Source organism: Lissotriton vulgaris, chromosome 11, assembly GCF_964263255.1.
Source record: "Lissotriton vulgaris chromosome 11, aLisVul1.2, whole genome shotgun sequence".
In the NCBI taxonomy this organism is placed as follows: Eukaryota; Metazoa; Chordata; class Amphibia; order Caudata; family Salamandridae; genus Lissotriton; species Lissotriton vulgaris.
In genome coordinates this window covers 1106790824-1106814052 of record NC_141699.1, presented here as the reverse complement: position 1 = coordinate 1106814052, position 23229 = coordinate 1106790824, and the positions used below count along the sequence as shown (strand labels likewise).

At 45.0% G+C, this 23229-nt stretch overlaps 1 protein-coding gene across 1 annotated transcript in view; it reads right to left on the bottom strand.

The window, feature by feature from the left end:
• LOC147684248 (putative cation-transporting ATPase 13A4) overlaps positions 1-23229 on the bottom strand; it is a 387249-nt gene that overhangs the window by 331123 nt on the left and 32897 nt on the right. Inside the window, exon 3 of the mRNA XM_086944648.1 lies at positions 20788-20961. Coding sequence (XP_086800774.1) covers positions 20788-20961 — 174 coding nt within the window. The remainder of the gene's footprint in view (positions 1-20787; positions 20962-23229) is intronic.

The window sequence follows — 23229 nt, the reverse complement described above, 5'->3', positions numbered from 1 at the left end:
CCAGAAGCAGCTGGACTCGTCGAGCGACATAACCAGACACTTAAGACGAAATTAGCGAAAGTCTGTGCAGACAAAGGCGTGGATTGGATGGTAGCCTTGCCGGTTGCCCTCTTTTACATGCGTATGGTAGCTCATTCCAGAACAGGCCTATCTCCTTACGAAGTGTTTTTTGGTAGACCACCGAATATGTGGGGTACGCCTATGCCAAAGAAAATAACTGATGTTGACAGTAATATGCTGACAGATTACCTGGCTTCCTTGATGTTTGCACTACTCTCTTGTCGTTCACAGGTTGCCGCCGCTTTCCCCGACAACACCCAAGTCAAAGAGCATACCATCGTCCCTGGTGATCTAGTCTACATTCGGAACTTTTATCGATCGAGCCCTCTTGAGCCGCGCTGGAAAACACCGAAGCTAGTTCTGCTAACCACGAGGACTGCCGTCAAGGTCGAGGGACGCAAAGGCTGGATTCACGCCCAGCACTGCAAGAAATTCTTTGGAGATTCCGGAACTTTGCTCAAGCCTAAAGACTGTCCCGACAATACTGACTCAAAGCCCCCTTTGCTAGAAAAGACTCCGCAACAGGAGTATAGGTCTAAACTATGGTCTAGTAAGTCAGACAGCGTTTAATTGTTTAAGTCCACGAGGTGGTGAATCGGTTAGACAGGTTCCTGACATGTATAAGATCGTAGACCAGAATAGTAGAAAGAGAGAAATGAAAGAAAAATACTGCAAGATATTACGTAGTAGATGTATAGTAACTCTGATTTTTTATGTTCCTTCTGAGCATCACTATAGTATGTATTAGCTTGACACTACATGTTTTCTTTACTCCTATTGCCTCACGAATACATTCTTCCTTCAATGACACTGTAGAGCATACATTCAGGGATCTGCCACCCCATGAACTGTCATATCGACTAGCCCTGCACAACAATACTTTTATTCGAATGTTGCACCATTCTCATCAGACCAGCAATGTAACAAATTGCTGGGTATGTGGCCGACTCCCACCTTATCAGAAAACGAAGGGAGTTCTGCCCCTTTTTCCTTTTCCGTTCTCCCACAATGGTTTGTGCGGAGCATGGTTTGCTTTAATGTCATCGTTAGACAGAAAGTCTGCAGTTTCTCAGGGTGTCTGGATATGGGGAAACTTGAATACAGTTATGAACGAGGCATGTTTTCCAGACAAAGACGGTCTTCCCCAAAGGAGAGGGACCGATCTAGAAAATGAAGTGTACGAACAAGGAAATGCTTCCCTTAACTTTATGATTCTGAATGTCCAGTCCGAGACTAATACAGGTCCACCGTTCATATCAGTCCTACCAGTAAGAGGAGAATTGTGCGTTAGAAAGAAAGGATCAGTGCATTTAGGACACAGTGAATGTAATACTGTAGTCGAGTTTAATGATAAAGGAAAGTCTACTTTCAAAGCTTCCCGCCATTCCTATTTCATTTGCGGTCAGACAGCCTATGTACGTCTGCCCTTAGACTGGGATGGGACATGTTATATAGCGTTCCTGCTGCCACCCGTTTTTCTAGCCCCATCCCATTATCATCGAGATTCACGACTAGTACATGTTAGACACAGGAGGAAAACCGATTCCCCAGCTGTTGATCAGACGGAGACAGCTTGGGAGCAATATACAGATTTCATTAAAGGATACTTCTGGTTCATAGGTCCCGTCCAAAACAGTAAACTCATACGCAGGTTAACAAGAACTTTAGAAGCAGTAGTGAATGAGACTACTTCTGCCCTGGCGAACTTGACCGAGGAGCAGTCTGCCATGAGACTTGTTGTTCTTCAGAATCGCCTTGTTCTTGACGTCATCCTGGCAGATAGGGGCGGGGCTTGTAGAGTGATCGGCTCCAGTTGTTGCGTGTTTATTCCTAATAACGCGCCTTCCGTGTATGCAGCCATGACAAGACTCCACAAGATAGCTCATGAGATGCATCAAGACCCATGGACTTGGTCCGGTTGGCTCTGGAGTGTAATATCAGGATGGGATTGGACAGTGTTGTCATTCCTAGGAATGATACTGCTTATTATATTCGGTTGCTGTCTCTGTCTGCAATGTGGCCCGGCGATTTGCGGCTTGTGTGCCACTGCCTGTATTCCCCATCCAAGTATACAAAAGAAAAAAGACGAACAAATGATGCTCTATGACCAGATATATGGTATCATGAATATAGATGTGTCCTGAAGGGAACAGTAGGGGACAAGGAGGGAATGAGGAAATGGAATTTTTCATGGCCAATGTGTCCCCTGCATGTACCCTATGTATGTTCATGTCACCCATGCATTCCTCCCTCTCATGCCTGTAATAATAATGCCTCTGCATTTCCGTCCAACGTTAGAATGTCAGTTACCAAGCCTTCCATGAAAGAAACGTTAATTCTGCACTAAGGCCTATGTTGCCAATGTATTTGCATGGTGCACGTTTAAAAGTCGAGATGAACCCGTTTTGTGGCTCAGCTGAGCCAGGACCCGGATTCAGGCTCCAAGCCTCCAGACACTCTGAAAGCTGCAGTTTAGTAATGTATCCCTGACCTCTCGCATACTTCCTGCCCAGCCGAGAGGTGCCCAGTCTGGCCTGCCAAGACAGTATTTTGCTTACAGTTATCTGCCTCTGCTCCACAGAAACACTTTCCTGCTTAACGAAGAAGGTAAACATAATCAGCTTGCAGAAGATAGGGCCTAGCCTTTCTGTCTCCATTTAAGTGATTTACAGAACTCGCATCCATAGAAGGCCCATGGCCCCACGCAATGCACGAAGAAATATATGCATACACTGGCTCGTAGTGATGAGCAACCTTTGCTCGAGCGACCTTTACTTCAGACCATACATCCTCCAAACTCAAGATATCAGATAATACCAGACGTGCAGGTTGTCCTGACACTCAAGGCTTCTCTACTAGAACGAAAGTCAGTTTCCCCCCCAGCTTCCCCCAGTTATACGTCAATTCCACGTCATGACCAAGTGGCGCACACGAGTAGGGTAAAGGTTCCAGCTGACCACACAGACCCCCTCCATGTATCCACCCACCTATGATACACCTATGACTCCTCAAGGGAACGCCCACGTGTACGCCTTCTTACACGCCCTTTTGCACGCCCATGTGCTCTTATCTCTCTCCTTCGCTTGCTCCGCCTGGAGCGCTCCGCCTTCTCTATGCAATGTATTGTATGTTTACAGTATAAATAATGTACTCTGTGAATAAAGTTCAGATGACGATCCTTCCTGAACCTTAGTGGTGATGGAACCCGATTCTCCCTTAACTCGAGTTACTGAAATAAAGCCCTTTTGAATCAGACACCACGGACTCTGCCTCTCATTATATGCATGATCCATTGTTTAAGTATAGAAATTCCGACAGGGTAATATTTTTATTTACCACACCATCCCCCAGAAGCGATGCAGTGATAGCTTCCCACACCCATAAGAGATGCAGTGATAGCTTTTCTCACCCAGAATAGATGCAGTGATAGCCCCCTGACCCAGAGGAGATGCAGTGATAGCTTCTCTCACCCAGAAGAGATGCAGTGATAGCTTCCCTCACCCAGACGAGATGCAGTGATAGCTTCCCTCACCCAGAAGAGATGCAGTGATAGCTTCCCTCACTTAGAAGAAATGCAGTGATATCTTCTCTCACCCAGAAGAGATGCAGTGATAGCTTCCCTCACCCAGAAGAGATGCAGTGATCGCTTTCCTCACCCAGAAGTGATGCAGCAATAGCTTCCCTCACCCAGAAGAGATTCAGTGATAGCTTCCCTTACCCAGAGGAGATGATGTGATTGCTTCACTCACCCAGAAGAGATGCAGTGATAGCTTCCCTCATCCAGAAGAGATGCAGCGATAGCTTCACTTACCCAGAAGAGATGCAGTGATAGCTTCCCTCACCCAGAAGAGATGCAGTGATAGATTCCCTCACCCAGAAGAGATGCAGTGATAGCTTCCCTGAACTTGTGCATCACAAAATGAGGAGTTCATTGATCTTCTGGATACATGGATCTTCTCAACAAAGCGTGTGATGGCAGTCAGTGATTCAATGAACACCCATTTAAGTACTACTTTTGAGAAGGAAGTATTTTTAGATTTATAATTTTTATGAACATATATTGCAACAAAGCAATCTTCTTCATGCCCCCCCAGTAGACAATGTTTCATGTACTCATCTTCCTTGTGTCATTGCCTCAAAACACTGACCGCCGTTAATGGAAAATGTGTAATGTTGAGACTGAAGTTATAACCTACCCTGGAAAAAAGCGTTGGCAAACGGTGAGGACATTTGAGACTCCTGAATTGATTACCACCTCTGATCTGGAAATACTGGTCCAGCAGGTTTGATTCTCACCTTGTACCATGACCTACAGAAATTGTGTATAATTGCAGCCTATATGTTTGGAGTGCTGGATGTTGCCATAACAGACACAATGTCATTAATTGTGGTTTCTGATGGCAGCGCCTGTGGCAGGTGATGACACTATCATATCTTGGTGTAAGATGCTGCACCCTGGCACACAATGATTGCACTCAACAAGTAAAGGCTACTTTACTGTAAATTGACTGCTGCACCCCTCAGATAGGGCTGCTGCACTCCTCAGATATGACTGCAGCACCCCTCAGATAAGACTGCAGCTCCCCTCAGATAGGAATGCTGCACCCCTCAGATAGGACTGCTGCACCCCTCAGATAGGACTGCTGTACCCCTCATGAAGGACTGCCGCACCCCTCAGATAGGACTGCTGTACCCCTCAGATAGGACTGCTGCACCCCTCAGATAGGACTGCTGTACCCCTCAGATAGGACTGCTGTACCCCTCAGATAGAAATGCTGCACCCCTCAGATAGGACTGCTGCACCCCTCAGATAGGACTGCTGCACCCCTCAGATAGGAATGCTGCACCCCTCAGATAGGACTGCTGCACCCCTCTGATTAGACTGTTGCACCCCTGACAGATAGGACTGCTGCACTCCCGGAATTTCATTCCAGCACCTCAATTAAAAGCTTTATCTGTTTCATAGCATTAGTTGGTCATCACATTGAAGCAACTTTCAATAAAGTACTCGCTCTTTCTAGGTCTTAGTAGATCTAAAAGTTGGTGCATGTGCATCCTGGGCTCCATTCTGAAAGAATATTAAGAGCCCCCGCCCACCTCCCCTGAGCCAGAGGGTGAAAGCTGGGGGGAACGCACATGCATCAGTGTGGGCCAACCCAATGCTGCATTAAGGAGAGTAACCACGGCTCCACCAAAAGCCTAGCAGGGAATCATTAAGGGGAGGCTGGACACAGGCCTGAATCCCAGGAGAGAATAACAAATGGGCGGCCAGACACAGGCCTGAAGCCAATAGAGGGACTCACAAATGGGAGGCCAGGCACAGGCCAGAAGCTCAACAGGGAACCACAAATGGGAGGCCAGACACAGGCATGATGCCCAGAAGGGAACCACGAAGGAGAGGCCAGACACAGCCTGAAGCCCAGAGGTGAACCACGAATGAGAGGCCAGACACAGCCTGAAGCCCAGAGGGGAACCACAAAGTGGAAGCCAGACAGTAGCCTGAAGCCCAGTAGGGAATAAAGAATGAGAGGCCAGACACAAGCCTGAAGCCCAGCAGGGAACCATGAATGGGAGGCCAGGCACATGCCCAAAGGCCAGCAGGGAACCACAAATGGGAGGCCAGACATAGGCCTGAAGTCAATAGATGGAACCACAAATGGGAGGCCAGACACCACAAATGGGAAGCCAGACACAGGCCTGAAGCCCAGCACACAACCACAAATGGGAGGCCAGACACCAACATGTAGCCCAGCAGGGAACCACAAGTGGAAGGCCAGACAGAGGCCTAAAACCCCGAGGGGAACCACAAATTGGAGGTCAGACCCAGGCCTGAAGCCCAGCAGGGAGCACAAATGGGAGGCCAAACCAGGCCTGAATTCCAGTAGGGAACTGCAAATGATAGACCAGACACAGACCTGAAGTCCAGAGGGGAACCACAAATAGGAGGCCAGACACATGACTGAGGTTTGGAAGGGAACCACAAATGAGAGGCTAGACACAGGCCTGAAGCCCAGCAGGCTGGTGTCGTTGCATATATTGATAGCAGAAGACTTGCCGCAAGCCAAGCAAGGCCCAGGTAGCCTGCAAAAGCAGTAATACAATTCACAGCAGAAACAGACTACAAGAATAAAGCAGAAAAGCCCCAAATATGGTTACAAATGGAAAACATGAACTCCCATTGAGAAGGCAAGTAAAGTGCAGCTTCCTTACAGAGGATGGTGGCAAAACAGAAGGATTTCGGAAGAAGAGGTTCTAATCCATATTTCTTCTCTGTTTGGTAGGGAACAAGGGGCCTACTTCTTGGTGTGACACACCTAATGATAGAAGGACTGGGTGCTGGAAGCGATGAGGTGGTCATCAGTAATTTACCTGGTTTGTTCGTGTTGCAATACGAAACACTTGTCTTCCAGCTTTGTTTTTTTACATTGGAGCTCTTGTTGCCAAAGGAAGACAGACACAGCCGATGAGTTGCAACTGGTGAATGGGCATCGTGAATCTGATGGCCTGATTCACTTGTCACATTTCAAAGGTAGGAGCACAGAGATGTGACCAGAGACAGCCTCCAGGCACTCTTGATGTCCTGGTGCAGCACTGAGGGTTTTCTAGTCAATCCTCCACAGGTGGTCATGGCAGCTGGTGGGTTCTTGCTTGGAATGTGTTACATCACAGAGTGGTAGGATGCATCTTTGGAATGGGTCCGAAGTTTGAAATTATCCTGCTTCCCTGACGGTCATGAAGGAAAGAGCACATTAAAGAAATTAAATATTCCCAAGCTGTTGTGCTCCCTTTCAGCAGCCTGCTCTGTTCATTTGGAGGGCACACCACAGTCTTGTTACCAAACCTCAAAACTGTGCAGCTGGCACCTCATGCTTCACAGACTGAGCCCAAGGCTTTACCACCTCTGGACTTTGAAAAGGGGCCACAGCTGGATCCTGCTAGAGGTCGCTGAAAAGATTGATAATTCATTTTCATTTTTTAAATTTTTATGAGCTCATCCACCTGCAGCCTCCATGAGCCCTTCGTGCACATCAAAGCTTCAAGCCTTTGTCACAGTTGTGATGTTTTACAACTAGTGGAGGGCTGGTGAGTACATTCGAGATAGAGCCACAACCTGAGCCGAGCCATCAAAAGAGTAATTATGCAAGTGACACTGTAAAGGTCCTGTATAAATAGGATAAAGAATCTTTAAGAGTTAGATTATTCCATCAACCCTTGTGTTTCACTTTACTGCATCCCATCACCGCATCAACAGGAGATACAAAGAACAGCTTTTTGGAGGTGTCAGGTCTGGAGGTCATTCTGAAGGTCTGACTGCCTGGTGATTCTGAGGCAATCTTTTTCTGAGATGGGAATGAAAATACTTAGTGGTATTTTTTCTCTCTTTCTGTGCTGGCTGGAACGCCTTTTGGGGTGGTATAATTTGTAATCTCCTTGAGGTCATATTGAAGCATTTACATTTTTTTAAATAAGTTCCACTGTGTCACAAAAGACTTGTACTTGAGGCTCTTCTGCGTTTTGTGGATCCTGTGGAGTTCTTCAGAAGAGCAGCCGGGTCAATCATGCTTGTGAAGTAGTGTTTTCTTTCTGTGGTTCTGATTGCTCTTCTCTAGGATCTGTTGTACCGGCATAGTATAATTTTGTTATTTTGCATCTCTTTATTTTCTTCACTTGCATTTTGGTATGTTGAGTTATGTTTTCATTCTTTTCATGATGTCATGAATAAATACTTTTTTATGTGGTTAACCCTGGATGTGATCTTTACTGGTATCAGTTTGTCAATGCAATGGAAATCCAATTATAGAAGGTGTGTATGTCTTCAGGTCACATATTTTTTTGGGCTCTTTCGAGATGAGATATGAGGTTTTGGAGTTTTTGAGGATAAAATTGTATTGTAGCCCTCACTGGTGTTTAGTGTTAGGGTGGCCGAACTAAAACCCATTGATTTGTTGGTGTTGAACCTCTTAGAGGCTTGATCTGTAACTTTGCATCTTCCTTGAAACATCTGCTTTAGCTGGGATGAGTGCTGCCATGAATGACTGATGAATGGAAGTGCCTTGGTGCAGTGGCGGCTTGCAGAGGTAATGCTGTGGGGCGGTAAGTTGAGGCGGGCGGGGGTATTGCTCAGTGGGGGTAGTGGAGTCCTACATACGACGGGAAAGGTGAACGTAAATAAATCAATATATATCTGCTGCAATATGTTGGACTCCACTACCCCCCACCTAGCCCCGCCCCTCCTTACCGCCCCAGAGCGTTACCCCTGCAAGCCGCCACGGCCTCAGTGTTGACTTTGAAAATTAGTTGAATGAGGCTGTCTTCCCAGACCCCTGCTTGAAGACATATCCCTTTATCAGGATCCTCGTCAGCACTTCTCCCATAGCCTAAGTGGTGTCAATGGCTTTCTTTCATTCACTTGAGGGATTCATCAACCTGGCCCCAGAGAAAGGTCACTCTCTAAAAGGCACATCAATGATATTGACCTAAACCTTAGGTTTGAACCCTGGACATGCTGTCAATAATGTCTGTGAATGACTATACCCATTATTAGTCATCTACTTGCTGTATCAGCCGCATCAGGGAGAAGTACCTTTCCAGCCAGCATCAGAGTCACGTTTACTTCAGGGTCCACCTCTCATCCAGCAGTGATGAAGGAAATGCTGGGGGTAGTACAGGGCTCATAGGGCTCACAACAAACTTTGAGACAAAATAAATGCCATAAAAACATTCCATGGCCAGAAACTTGACTTTTGTATCATTTCAAGATCAGACTGTGAACTTATTGTTTGTTTACTTATCTTGTCCACATTGGCTGAGAGAAGCTTGAAGACATCCAACAAGGCTGCAGATTACTTCCAAGCATGTTATTATGTTATTGTGAATCAGTTCTCCTTACCCAAAGCGCCGGGACACTCTTTTTGAGTAACCGTTGCGCTATACAAAAGAATAAATAACATAACATACCATAACTTCCAAGCAGTTTTTAATTATGTTAAAAACCTAATTTGTGTTTTATGTTAATCTGCATTTGTAAAGTGTGTGACTTCAAATGAAGATGTAAGATTTTGGGGCTTATAATGAGTTCTGCAGTCCCTGGATTGCCGTGACCCCACTCACAGTCTGACAGCCTCAAGCTCCGCAGTCCATCCGCAGTATTACTAGTTGGGAGAATTGCCTTTGCAAAGACTGTGGCTGGACCGTCGGCAAAGCAAACAGACTGCTGAACGCATTACGAGTTAGTTTTTCTAAGAGATGACCACGGTGGTGAGACCACCATCTAAAGGTCTGTGGAAACAAAGGATTTGGGGTGCATACTCACCCATTTCCAGCTTTTCCCAGCAGACTTTGATGTGGATCCCTTTCTACAGGTCCCTCGTACACATCAGCATTAAAACTGAATTAAATCTGCTGCAATTAGGTAAAGGTAGAGCCTGTTTTCAAGATGAGTTTGATGGAGCAAGGTTTCGTAGAAAAAAAGACTTGCTCGGATGCAATCCACTCGATTAACTTACTCACAAAGTTATTAATGAGTGTTGTGAATAATTAATGCGCACCACATGAACACGCAGGTTAGTGAAGCTTGCGTATGTGTGTACTAATTTGGATAACAATGAAGACGGACTAATAGCGCTTTAAACAGGGACATTTTGTGTGCTTGCGTCAACTGCATCTACGCAGTATGACGAACTAATGCTTGGAGAGAAAATGGAGTCTTGAAGACTCCCATGCATGGCATCTGCTTACTAGAAATGAAAATAAGTTATTTTACTAATGCCAGAAAAGTATTGATAATTAAAGGGGAATAGAGTAGAGGTGGGTGGCATACAGTACGACCACTTTATTTGTGAAATTAATAATATTTATTTTTCTGACTTTATTACTAGTGCACATTTGGGCCTCTCTTGTATAACTGAATTAAGGTGAGTAATTTGAAGTCTGCACACGTCCATTGAAAGTTAACCAAGAACGATGACTGAGAGATTGAATGGGAGCCAAGGACAAGTGTTACACCCTGGGAACGGATGGTGATGAGTTTAACGATGAAGACTCTTATTCAAAATGTTATTATATTGTTTCAAAGTGAAATGTGAAAGCGTATGAGAATCAAATTTATCAAAAATATTAAGGGGATGGGCTTGTGAACAATAGTTGAAATGATTTTAATGACATGTAAGCATGGTGTGATAGAGCTTTCCCACTTGCCTAACCAATCATATTTCGTATTTTTACAATATTGAAACTTTAGTGGGTAGAACATGAAGAACTAAAGGTATAATTAAGATATTTTTAGTTAGTTACATAGACACAGATGCTGTGAGGCATGGATGCTGTCTTTGCTGCGTGAGATGCTGTGAGATGCTTATGAAAAGCCGAATACAGAACCTAAAGCAGAACTTCTATCCTAATTGAATTGGGTTAGATCAGAAGATCGTGGAAGAATCTCGAGGAGGAAGAGAGTGTCAGAGAGGAGTGCGGCGCAATCGTCGATATTTTAGAGAGGTCAACTGTCCTGTCCTGAATCCTGATTAGGTAATAATGGGGTAACCCAGTGTCCCTCAGAACCTGGTTACCAGGAATGGTTCTGTCGGGTAGAAAGTACGTTAGTAAAAATTGCTCAAAGTGCAATGGTAACAACCTGGCGCAACCTCTAGCACATGCCTGTGGGATAAAGCACCAATTACTTCTTAAATAAGGACTGAGATAAAGAGCTTGGTATTGTTATTTATATCAGAATTAATTCATTCAATGATTTTCACAGGAAACAGAAAACGCAAACTGTCAACACGAGATATTTACATGGATGCAGGGTGAATAAAGTGACAATAGTGCTTTAGTGCTCAAAGAGTGTACAATATATACAGTGTGGTCATGGTTGTCTATGTACAAGTTTAGCGGTAGGCCAGATAATGATTTTACTCCAGTGACTCCTATCTTCCGTTGTATGGAATCATGGTAGTTCTGGACCTAAAGTGTACGTCGACGTTTCAACCCTAGCAGTGACCCGGTTGGTGGTCACACCGGGTCTTCCTCAGGACAAGGTGGGGGCAGGGGTCGGGTTGACATCCTAAAAATGTAAGCGAAGGCATGTATGAGACAGGTTGCTAGTGTGCTCTACAAGATGCACTGTCTTTGGAAGGGCGTCACTGCTTACCCGAATTCGGCTGGAGCAGTCTCAGCCGGGGGTGCCGGGATTCAAGGATTATTCAGGTAGGGTCCCAAAGGGTATTGTTCTGCAAGAGGGGGGCAAAAAATAGTGTTTGCAGGATTCGATTAAGGGCCAGGACGCAGTGTGAGTGCTGAGGCTTAAGCACCCTCATGAGATACATAGATGCTTACCCTCCGGGGTGATTATTTAAAATACCATGTGGTGGCATTGCCGATAAACTAGTCTACGGTAACTCATCTGATTAGGTTGTAGAGATGGTTTAAAAGTGAAGGGTAAATTGTGTGCATTGCTAGAGGCCAAGTGAAGGGATAAGTGAAACAGACGTATCAGCTGTTCCATGAGTGGAAGGCTTCTGTGCTTAATTATCGGTAAGGCAACGGGGCCATCCTAAAGTAGGGACTGAGTTTCAGCCTGTGCCCACGAGGCGGTTATCTGAAGGAGGCGTGTAGCAATTATAGCAAGAGACAGATTTTGCCGTAGCTCTGAGTGACAACAATTGTAGTAAAGTGCAGAATGTGCTTGGTTATGGGGCGCTCAATAATTCCACTACGCCCATAACTCAGTCTCCACGTTAGGATGGCCCCGTTGCCTTACCGATAATTAAGCACAGAAGCCTTCCACTCATGGAACGGCTGATATGTCTGTTTCACTCATCCCTTCACTTGGCCTCTAGCCATGCACACAATTTGCCATTCCCTTTCCAAAGTCCAAAGGGCCACTGGACCAAGAATTTGATAACTGGTTGGAAAAGCAAGAGATGGTTTCAAGGAACCGGGCTCCATGCCGAGGCACAGTAGGCCAGGGTCGGGAGAGAGACTTTGTTGTTTCAAATCAGGGCCTTTGTTGGTGAAATAAATGACCGAATCATCGCACAGTTTTTGAAATTTAGTGATTTGGGAAGAAGGGATAGTGGAATCAAAAAGCACTCTTTTCCCACCACTGGGAACATTTTCTACTTGTAGCCAGGTGAACTAATATTCCCTCCGAATTGGGAAATCGCGGGCTTGTATGAGCGTAACTCAATTTTAAAATCTGGCTTGAGATGGGCAGAATATGAGGAAAGCCATTTCAGTTTTACTTGTTTGGTTCCAGGTTTGAGAGTACCAAGGGAGGGGTGAACCAGGGGGCATTCTTTGTACTTCCTTTAGTTGGGCACCTTGGTTCTAAAGCAATGGTATCAGCGGTGGCAGCCTGTTGCAGTCGGTGTAACTGAAGTGGGCATTCAAGCTTGGGGAGGTGAGACAAAGCTTCACCAAGAGCATGGAAACTAAGCATATCCCAGTTTCTGCAAGTTATTAGGGTCTTATGGATAGTGTATATTTTCTGAGAAGCAGATAAAGGGGCCCCTAGTCTATCAGGGGCCACTTTAACTAGAAGGTAGCGCAATGCAGTGAAGTAATGGAAGAAGCTGCACAGCATTGAGCCGAGGGGAGAGCAGGGCAGAGCCATATCTACTATGATACAGGGGTGCTGCTATGTCCCTTCAGCACAAATAGGCTGCATAGTGGCGTGAATAGACCTTTGCACAAATCTGCAAGTGTTTAGAGGGTACTCTATGAGTACAAAGATCTCCTCCTAGTGATATTTTTAAACTTTTCACACGTTGGATGTGTGTTCCACAGAGCAGTATCATTTAATGTTTAAATAGTTAGAATTAAAAAAATGTATCCATGTTAGCAACTGCTTCAAGGAGTTATTATTTTTGGGTGCAAAGCCCTGTCTACCAATTTCAGAAGCAGCGGCTTTGCATAAAGAATCATGGAAGATAGCGTGGGCATGTCCATGCACCACCCATGGGACGCCCTCTTGATGCATGTCCATGCACCACCCATGGGACGCCCTCTTGATGCATGTCCATGTACCACCCATGGGACGCCCTCTTGATGCATGTCCATGTACCACCCATGGGACGCCCTCTTGAATGCCTGTCCATGTACCACCCATGGGACGCCCTCTCGATGCATGTCCATGTACCACCCATGGGACGCCCTCTTGATGCAGGTCCATGTACCACCCATGGGACGCTCTCTTGATGCATGTCCATGTACCACCCATGGGACGCTCTCTTGATGCATGTCCATGTACCACCCATGGGACGCCCTCTTGATGCATGTCCATGTACCACCCATGGGACGCTCTCTTGATGCATGTCCATGTACCACCCATGGGACGCTCTCTTGATGCATGTCCATGTACCACCCATGGGACGCCCTCTTGATGCATGTCCATGTACCGCCTCGAGAGTGACGGTTCGCGCTACCTTGGGATTGAGAACGTGCTACAGATCGCACAATTCTGGCGACTAGGCGTTTAATTTGGATCTCCTCCACAAACCTTTGAGGATTGATTTGCTCGCGTTCCTGCCCTGCCCAACGCATTTACAGATCTCTCTGTGACTCGCTGCACGTTAGTTGATGCGACTCTAACAATCAACTAAGAATAAACACCAATAAGTTTAACTTCCTTGTGAATCCAGGTATCTACCTCTGTCCTGGCATAACAAATCACCTGTCTCCAACATATTGATTTAAGGGATTTACAAATATTAATTGCCCACAGTCCTGATGATGGTCTTGCAGAGTTATCCATAAAGACCGAAACGTCGACCTCAACCTTATCCAAAGAAGATTTTTTCATAATCTTTACTTTTTGGATAGGCCACCGACAGGCTTTACAGAGATTCCTTTGATTTATTTCATTATATTTGTCCTGTATTCCTGTCTTGCTGATTCCTTATGTTTTGTATTTTTCCCTTGATGACTCAATTTTGATAAAATTCACCTTTTGCCTATACACATGTCTATTCGTTTTTGTCTCATGTTAAGTATTGTTTTGTTTAGTTCAGGATTGTTCAGTTAAACTTGCTTGATTAATTTCACCCAGGATAATTAAGTTATCTTTTTCAATTCAGTGACTTAAGTAAAATAACTGAGTTAGTACAACAAACTCCTTTGGAGGCAACTCTACCCATCTTATCACGTTTGTACCCAAGCCCCCAAAGGTTTACTGGGTTGCTCACTTTTTTCTACCCTTCAGCACAAATAGGCTGCATAGTGGCGTGAATAGACCTTTGCACAAATCTGCAAGTGTTTAGAGGGTACTCTATGAGTACAAAGATCTCCTCCCAGTGATATTTTTAAACTTTTCACACGTTGGATGTGTGTTCCACAGAGCAGTATCATTTAATGTTTAAATAGTTAGAATTAAAAAAATGTATCCATGTTAGCGACTGCTTCAAGGAGTTATTATTTTTGGGTGCAAAGCCCTGTCTACCAATTTCAGAAGCAGCGGCTTTGCATAAAGAATCATGGAAGATAGCGTGGGCATGTCCATGCACCACCCATGGGACGCCCTCTTGATGCATGTCCATGTACCACCCATGGGACGCCCTCTTGATGCATGTCCATGTACCACCCATGGGACGCTCTCTTGATGCATGTCCATGTACCACCCATGGGACGCCCTCTTGATGCATGTCCATGTACCACCCATGGGACGCCCTCTTGATGCATGTCCATGTACCACCCATGGGACGCCCTCTTGATACATGTCCATGTACCACCCATGGGACGCCCTATTGATGCATGTCCATGTACCACCCATGGGACGCCCTCTTGATGCATGTCCATGTACCACCCATGGGACGCCCTCTTGATGCATGTCCATGCACCACCCATGGGACGCCCTCTTGATGCATGTCCATGTACCACCCATGGGACGCCCTCTTGATGCATGTCCATGTACCACCCATGGGACGCCCTCTTGATGCATGTCCATGTACCACCCATGGGACGCCCTCTTGATGCATGTCCATGTACCACCCATGGGACGCCCTCTCGATGCATGTCCATGTACCACCCATGGGACGCCCCTCGATGCATGTCCATGTACCACCCATGGGACGCCCCTCGATGCATGTCCATGTACCACCCATGGGACGCCCTCTTGATGCATGTCCATGTACCACCCATGGGACGCCCCTCGATGCATGTCCATGTACCACCCATGGGACGCCCTCTTGATGCATGTCCATGTACCACCCATGGGACGCCCCTCGATGCATGTCCATGTACCACACATGGGACGCCCTCTTGATGCATGTCCATGTACCACCCATGGGACGCCCTCTCGATGCATGTCCATGTACCACCCATGGGACGCCCCTCGATGCATGTCCATGTACCACCCATGGGACGCCCCTCGATGCATGTCCATGTACCTCCCATGGGACGCCCTCTTGATGCATGTCCATGTACCACCCATGGGACGCCCCTCGATGCATGTCCATGTACCACCCATGGGACGCCCTCTTGATGCATGTCCATGCACCACCCATGGGACGCCCTCTTGATGCATGTCCATGCACCACCCATGGGACGCCCTCTTGATGCATGTCCATGTACCACCCATGGGACGCCCTCTTGATGCATGTCCATGTACCACCCATGGGACGCCCTCTTGATGCATGTCCATGCACCACCCATGGGACGCCCTCTTGATGCATGTCCATGCACCACCCATGGGACGCCCTCTTGATGCATGTCCATGTACCACCCATGGGACGCCCTCTTGATGCATGTCCATGTACCACCCATGGGACGCCCTCTTGATGCATGTCCATGTACCACCCATGGGACGCCCTCTTGATGCATGTCCATGTACCACCCATGGGACGCCCTCTTGATGCATGTCCATGTACCACCCATGGGACGCCCTCTTGATGCATGTCCATGCACCACCCATGGGACGCCCTCTTGATGCATGTCCATGCACCACCCATGGGACGCCCTCTTGATGCATGTCCATGTACCACCCATGGGACGCCCTCTTGATGCATGTCCATGCACCACCCATGGGACGCCCTCTTGATGCATGTCCATGTACCACCCATGGGACGCCCTCTTGATGCATGTCCATGCACCACCCATGGGACGCCCTCTTGATGCATGTCCATGTACCACCCATGGGACGCCCTCTTGATGCATGTCCATGTACCACCCATGGGACGCCCTCTTGATGCATGTCCATGTACCACCCATGGGACGCCCCTCGATGCCAAGTAGTGAAGGCACAACTTGTATTACTTTAAGGCTTCTTTCCAGTACAAATAAAGTTTTGGGCTAGAAAGTAAATATTTTATCCAATCTGTGCACTGTTTTTCTGCACTTTACAAGACTCTGTGCCAGTAGAGAATGTCTCTGATGAGGGAGAATCAGCCAACTGGGAGAGGTTTCAAACATCAAAATGAGTGGCGTGCACGGAAAATGTGGCTTATCGTTCTGTAACCAGGTGAAAAATGTCACCTAATAGTATTGGAATTTTCTTCTCAGTGGTAAATGCAGAGGTGAATTCAATGAGTAGTTGCAGAAAAACTGGGGGGCATATTATCAAGAACGGCGCTAAAATTATCACCGCTTTAGCGACAGGAAACTGCCACTAAAGCAGCGATAATGGGCTTGTTGATATGCCCTTGTAAATTCCCATAGAAGCCCAGGTTCACACCAGAACCTGGGCTTCTATGGGAATTCACAAGGGCATATTATCAAGCCCATTATCGCTGCTTTATCGGCAGTTTCCTGTCGCTAAAGCGGTGATAATTTTAATGCCGTTTCTTGATAAAATGCCCCTAAAGGAGTAAATGGGGGCAGAAAACCACCAGCATCAAGGTGATCTTGGGAGAGAAATTTGAGGTTGGAATCTCTTTTTGGGCTGTACTGAAATTCTAAGGAGGCATCAATTTTGATTTTCCTCACATTTCCTAGTAACGTTAATTGATGTTAACTGATGATTACTGTTTCGTTGGCTACGATGCCAGCAATTGGAACAAAAAATACGACAGCATAAAAGTGCTACACAACATATAGCTTCTTATTTTAATCTAATTTTTTTTTACAGATAACTGGTTCCTGAGACACAGTTATAGCAATTTGCACATTTTATTTTAAAGGAATACCTGCATGAAGGTGAAGAACAGAGGTCACTTCCAGATGCCTCTCACAGGTGAGACTACCCAGCTGTGCTTGGTGAGTTTACTAAGGACACAGCACTCCTGCTGATAGTGAGAAGGTTTGGATCCAAGCGATGAAGTGTTAATGTGATTCCACTGCTCAAAGGGATTCCCACTCATGGAATTGCCCAGAAGAAAGATGCATATTTTAAAACACAAACATAACTTAGGAATGCGCCACCCTGGCCCTCTCACATATGTAGGATATGAAGGGGCCTCTTTCCACTAACAAGTAACCAAAGTTGTCATATAGAAACTTGGATGGAAATAAGATTTGGTTCCTGTGCTATCAAAGGAACCCATTGGACAAAAACTGGAGATGACTGAAGCCAACTCTTTTCATCTTGCAACCACAGTGGTGCAAGCACCTCGCGTGAAACCAGCACATTGCCAAGACAAGAATTGGCGAAGACAATAGATCTGGCTGTTACATAGCTAGATTTACCGTTATTGGACATCGTCCTTTCAGAGTTAGCAAAAAAATGTGAAGTTTTTAACAAGACTTTGGGGCATATTATCAAGGAGGTTTATCTCCGCTTTTTTCGCTTTAAACGCCAAGAAAGCGGAGATAAAATTATCTCCCTATCACCTAGCTGTCGCTAACACCAGTTAGCGACAGCTAGTAGGAGATAGCAACCATCTTGGGCCCCGCTTTGCATGTCAGTGAAATTTATCACTAATGACATGCAAAGTGGGCGTGCCAAGATGTTAGCGACTGAAAACAGTCGCTAACATCGCTATCTCCTATTACCAACTTGTGCAGATATTCGCGCTAAGCGCAAATATCTCCAAAAGCTAACACCTGCCCTGAGCAGTTCTTAGCCATGTTATCCAATGGTAGGTGGATAACATGGCTAAGAGCATTAGCGCGGTAATGCATGAATATCGCAGACTTTTCAGCGATATTCATGCATTGCAGCGATTTTTATCGCTTAGGAGATAAACCTTGATAATAGCAAGGTTCCTAAGCGATAAAAATCGCCGCAGCTCAGCGATAAAAATATTGCCGCTAAGCCAACAAAGCGATAACTATCGCTAGTTGTTGGTAATAACTTTACTAGATGTACCTCTCAAGTCAGAAGACACTGCTTAACAAGTCTGTCACCATGCTGCAATAACTTACTGTAGTGAATAAATTATGGCACTGGCTGAGCAGCAGGTATAGCACTCACATTGTTACTAATGGGAAACTCACTAACAAGTCATACAATGCAGCAAAAAACTGACTGCAGCCTAGCACCAACACAGTCACACTTGTGCCTTGGTGCAATGGTGCCTTTATTACAGCTAGGATTTTTTGTGCAGGAATGGACACCTCCCTGCACAAAAACAATCCTCTGAGAATGTTTCCCCTTTCCATGTGTGCTGTGCTGCAGAATGTAGCAAATATGGAAAAAGGAAACATTGAGCCGAAATAAAGGTATTTCTCTTCTCTTTACACCTCACTTCAAGAAGTAAGAGGAAACAAGGAGGAAAAATGAACATATTTCTCCGTGTTACACCTCATCCCACAAGGCGCAGATTTCCAGGTTTCATAGTCTTATCTAAATGTGGAAAAGTCCTAAAATCCATGGGCGGAAGTGTGGAAACATCATTGCTCTAGGCCTTCCTCGGGCAAAGTAACGCTGCCTTGCATTACTCTGGATTTACTAGGCCATACAGAACCACGCAAGGTGGCTTTCCAAGGATTAGTAAATCTCACTGAAGCCCTTGTGCTGCCTTGCGTCACTCAATGGCAACGCCAGAGCTTCATAAATCAGGGCCTAATGTCCCTCTTGAGTAGGATGAAACTGCTTAAAAATCCTTCCCAAAAATGTTCCTATCCACTTTTGTTACTCTAAAAGATCTAGATAGTCCTCCATGAAGATGCAGTTCTACTAGACACTACTAGGTGTCCCTATCGAGTCAGATGGAAAAGCATTAACATTCTGAAATAAAGCTGCAGTTCCACTAGTAGTTACTAGGTGTCCCTATCGAGTCAGATGCAAAAGTACTGACATTCTTAAATACAGCTGCAGCTCCACTAGTGGTTACTAGGTGCCCCTCACAAATTAAATACAAAATCATCAAAATTCATACACAAATCTGCAGTTCGTCAAATGCGAAAGCACTGAAAATCTTATATCAACCTGCAGTTCCACTGACTGCCACTAGGTGTCCCTCAAAAATAGAATTGCATGCATTGAAATCCTTTCATGAAGCTGCAGTTCCACAAGTCCTGATAGATGTCCCCTCTTAGTCAAATGCAATAGCATTGAAATATTCTCATAACGCTGCGGTTTCACCTGCTATTATAGATCCAGCTCGAATCAGAAGCACCTGCTTCAAAGGGCCTGCACCAAGCTGAGGGTGTGTGGCTTTAGTACATACATTTGGATACACACTGCTGATAAGTTAAGTAGTTGTGCTTGTTTTTTTTAGTATTAATTATTTGCCGAAGTGGGTTCATAATAATGAGTCCAAATTATGGATTTCTATTCATTTCTTGATTTTTTGGGATCATAACCTACTATTTATATAAGTACCCTTTTCACTGGTACGTACAACACAATTAAACTGTTTATGTTTTAGTGAGAGGAATGTCTCACGTGCTCCATGTAAGAGCATATAAGAGTTGGAAATTATTTTTAACTATTCCTCTAGGGGTAAAGAAATGGTAGTGCAGCCTTGTGAAGCTTTCTCTTGGGGTGAGTGGTGTTAATGTCAATAACATTGCGGTGTGCGTTTGTGACTTCAACATCAAGATCTGCACATATGCTCTAGCTATTCTAATTACTTGTGCTACATTTCAGTAGGATAAATACATTTACCAAAGCTGATAAATACATTTACCAAAGCTCTTTTGTAGGGAGGAATAAACATTGTAATTTATAATAAATGTCTTGAGAGTATTAAAAATAGTTGATATGACCCCACTATACATCAGGTCCATCAGTCATTGGGAAGAGCAAGCATCTAACAATTTCTATTTTGGGGGAACTATTTTTTTAGCTGTATGTATAAATGTTATAGTGAAAAACATAAGTTACTCAAGTGAAAATATCCAGTGGCTGAAGTGGGCTGGTCTTTTGCTGGGGTAGGAGGGAGTATAATTTGAATGACATGTCAACAGATCAACGATGATGGAGTGATAGACCCTAAATATGTATGTATGTTCTGTATGATATTTGTTTGGAAAAAATAAGGCTGGCAAAACAGATAAAGCTGTTATAGGCCAGACCTAACAAAAACACAAAGGCCACCTCCATCTACTTTCCCAAGATCTGGAACTATTTTGTGTCAGAACTTCCTTAATTCTATTGCAGTTCAGGAAGGACCAGGAAATTCACCTCTTCAAAGCAAATGACATCTGGTAGCATAAGAAACCACCCCCCATGCACATGCTGCCTTTGTGTACATGATTTCTACCTTGTTCCAGTGTTCTGACCCCAGCTTAGCTCTACCTTTGCACTGTGCAAAGTCCCATACATATTTAGCATACATGCTATTGACCAAGAAAGCCTTTTCTATGTTGTGAACTTCGTCATCCAACCCAACTCAACAAACAAAGGCACCTTACCGTGGTTCTTAGTAATATTACATCCGCGTCTTTCAAGGTGGACGGCATACAGTTCGCCCACACCTCCCACTCCGGCTTCAAGTTGAACAGAAAGAGAAGGAGACCAAAGGACAGGATGCAACCAATGATGCTCAACACTCTTCGGCATGGATGTGTTTTGTATCCAAACATTTCCTGTGAAGTAAAGGAACAAACATGGAGTGATAAAGTAACTGACTTTAATGAGGAACCTTCTTCCTATTTATAGACATTGAATTGTATGAACATTTTTGATCTCTGTGCAGTTGCACATTTTTTGTATTGCAGATACTTGCAGAAGTGCATTTTTCACCCTCACTTATGAACTGTGCAACATTTACAGCAGTTACTTAACACCTGCATACTTTGATTTACATATGCATTAAAAAATAGCTAATTTGGCTGAAGTACAACCTTCAAATTAGCACTTAAATAATTTAACAAATGTGTTATTATTTAGGCTGAAATATGACAAATTAACCCCCCGAAATTACAGAGTTCTGAACTAGAGTGTATTTCCCTAGATTCTGCTGACTGTACTTGACTATAAAAGATATAACTGTATTTTAGAGAAATCTCCAAAGAAACATCAGAAGGAATCCGCTTAACCATTATCAACTAGCGGGGTTCAAGGAATTTTGAACAGAAGAAGAATACCATCACCATATTTGAATTGGGTGCCTGATGCAAATATCAGTGTAATAATGAAACATGGGTCAGACAGTGACCAGCCAGAATAAATCTGCTTTGTTCTTATCCAATTACATATTGAGGGGGGAGAGAGAGGAATCAGAAGTGTCTGGCAAGCAACACTGTAGACAAACTTCTGCATGCTAAGAGGCACTTGATGGCTGCAGCAGTGGTGTACACAACTTGTTTTTATTTTATTTATTTTACTGCTCATATTTGCCACTAAAGTAGATAGAGGCCCTCCAATTACCGGCCAGCAAAGATGCCCCACTAGTGTGCTTGCTTCTCTCTCACAGTGCCAGTAGAACCCTGAATTTCAATACTCTCTACTCCTCGCTGCTCGGGTCCTTGATCCGCAATGGAGCACTGGTCAGGTACACCAATCAGGTTCATCATGGTACAAAGATTTTACATTTTGAATTAGTCCTTTATGTCCCAATGCACCACAGGATTATATTTCTAAAGTCCATAGGAGCTCAAGGCAGGTACTTATAATCTCTGTTATCTTGTTGATTTCCTGTAGTTTGAACAGGAGGCCAACCTTATGACTCTTGAAGTCCACTTCTTTGTGTTGGATAAAGAGGGAGCAGGTCAAGTACTTTTCTGTTCTTCTTCATATCCAGAAAGTGTTCTGAAGCGGGTGCCTAGAGATACCACATTTAAGTCTGACACAAGCTAGCAGGTGGGAATGATTCCTGGTCCTAACCAATGGAGTACACGTTCACATGGCCAACAATACCCACTTGGGCCATTATATTTAAAAGATGACAGTCTTCAGCCACTCTAAACTTGGGCGTTGAGGCATGAGGATGTGTATGGGGAGTATACCATGGTACTCCTGGAGTCTTCCTACATCCATTACTAAAATACAAATTGAAGCAGCCACTGTACCCACAATAACCCCAGTGGCAGACATCTGGTAAGACAAAAGCAGGGTTCCACAGCAATCAGACACTGGATACAGAAGAATTGTCTTGGCATCCTGTTCTCTACCTTTCAAGTGCACCCCTAATATTATATGTAAAACCAGCATCTCTGTAGAGTAGGCATGGGCGGAAAATCCGTTCCGCTCGCGGATTTTGCGGATTTTCGGGAAATTCGCAATCCGCGAGATTCGCGAATCTCCCGCAAAATCCGCAAATCCGCGAGCAGCGGATTTTGCTCGCACTGCTCGCACTGTTCGCGTGAGTTCGCGCCCCGCGAATAAGTGCAAAATTGCAGAAATACGATCTTAGCAAAACTGAAAGTAACTACTTACCAGGTTCAAAAGTTCAGGCTCATCATTAGTAGCCATTTCCTGTAGTGCTTCCTGAGGGGCCCCTCCAGAGTTCAGTTGCCAGTTGAAACTATTATGTGACCCTGCTCTGAACCTCAGAATAGTTACACATATGCCACAAAGGTCCTGAATTACAGCTAAGGGAGACAAGCAGGAGCCAGGCTGGAAGTTAAAATCCATTAATCAGCCCCTAATTCATTATTGTCAGTTGGGGCAGGGCAGGTGTTGTAACTAATTTTGCAACAATGAAAGCACTTAGCAAGTGCAAAAGATCACTAAGCACTAAGGAAGCAGGTGCCAGCTAAAAAAATATTCTGTGACACATTAATCAGCCCCAAATTAATTCAGGTCACTTGAGGCAGGGAAGGTGTGCTTTGCTTTGCCGAAAATAATGTACACTGGACAACCAGAGGGTGTGGTGATGAAACAGAGGGTGGCATGGGTGGGCCAGAGGGTGG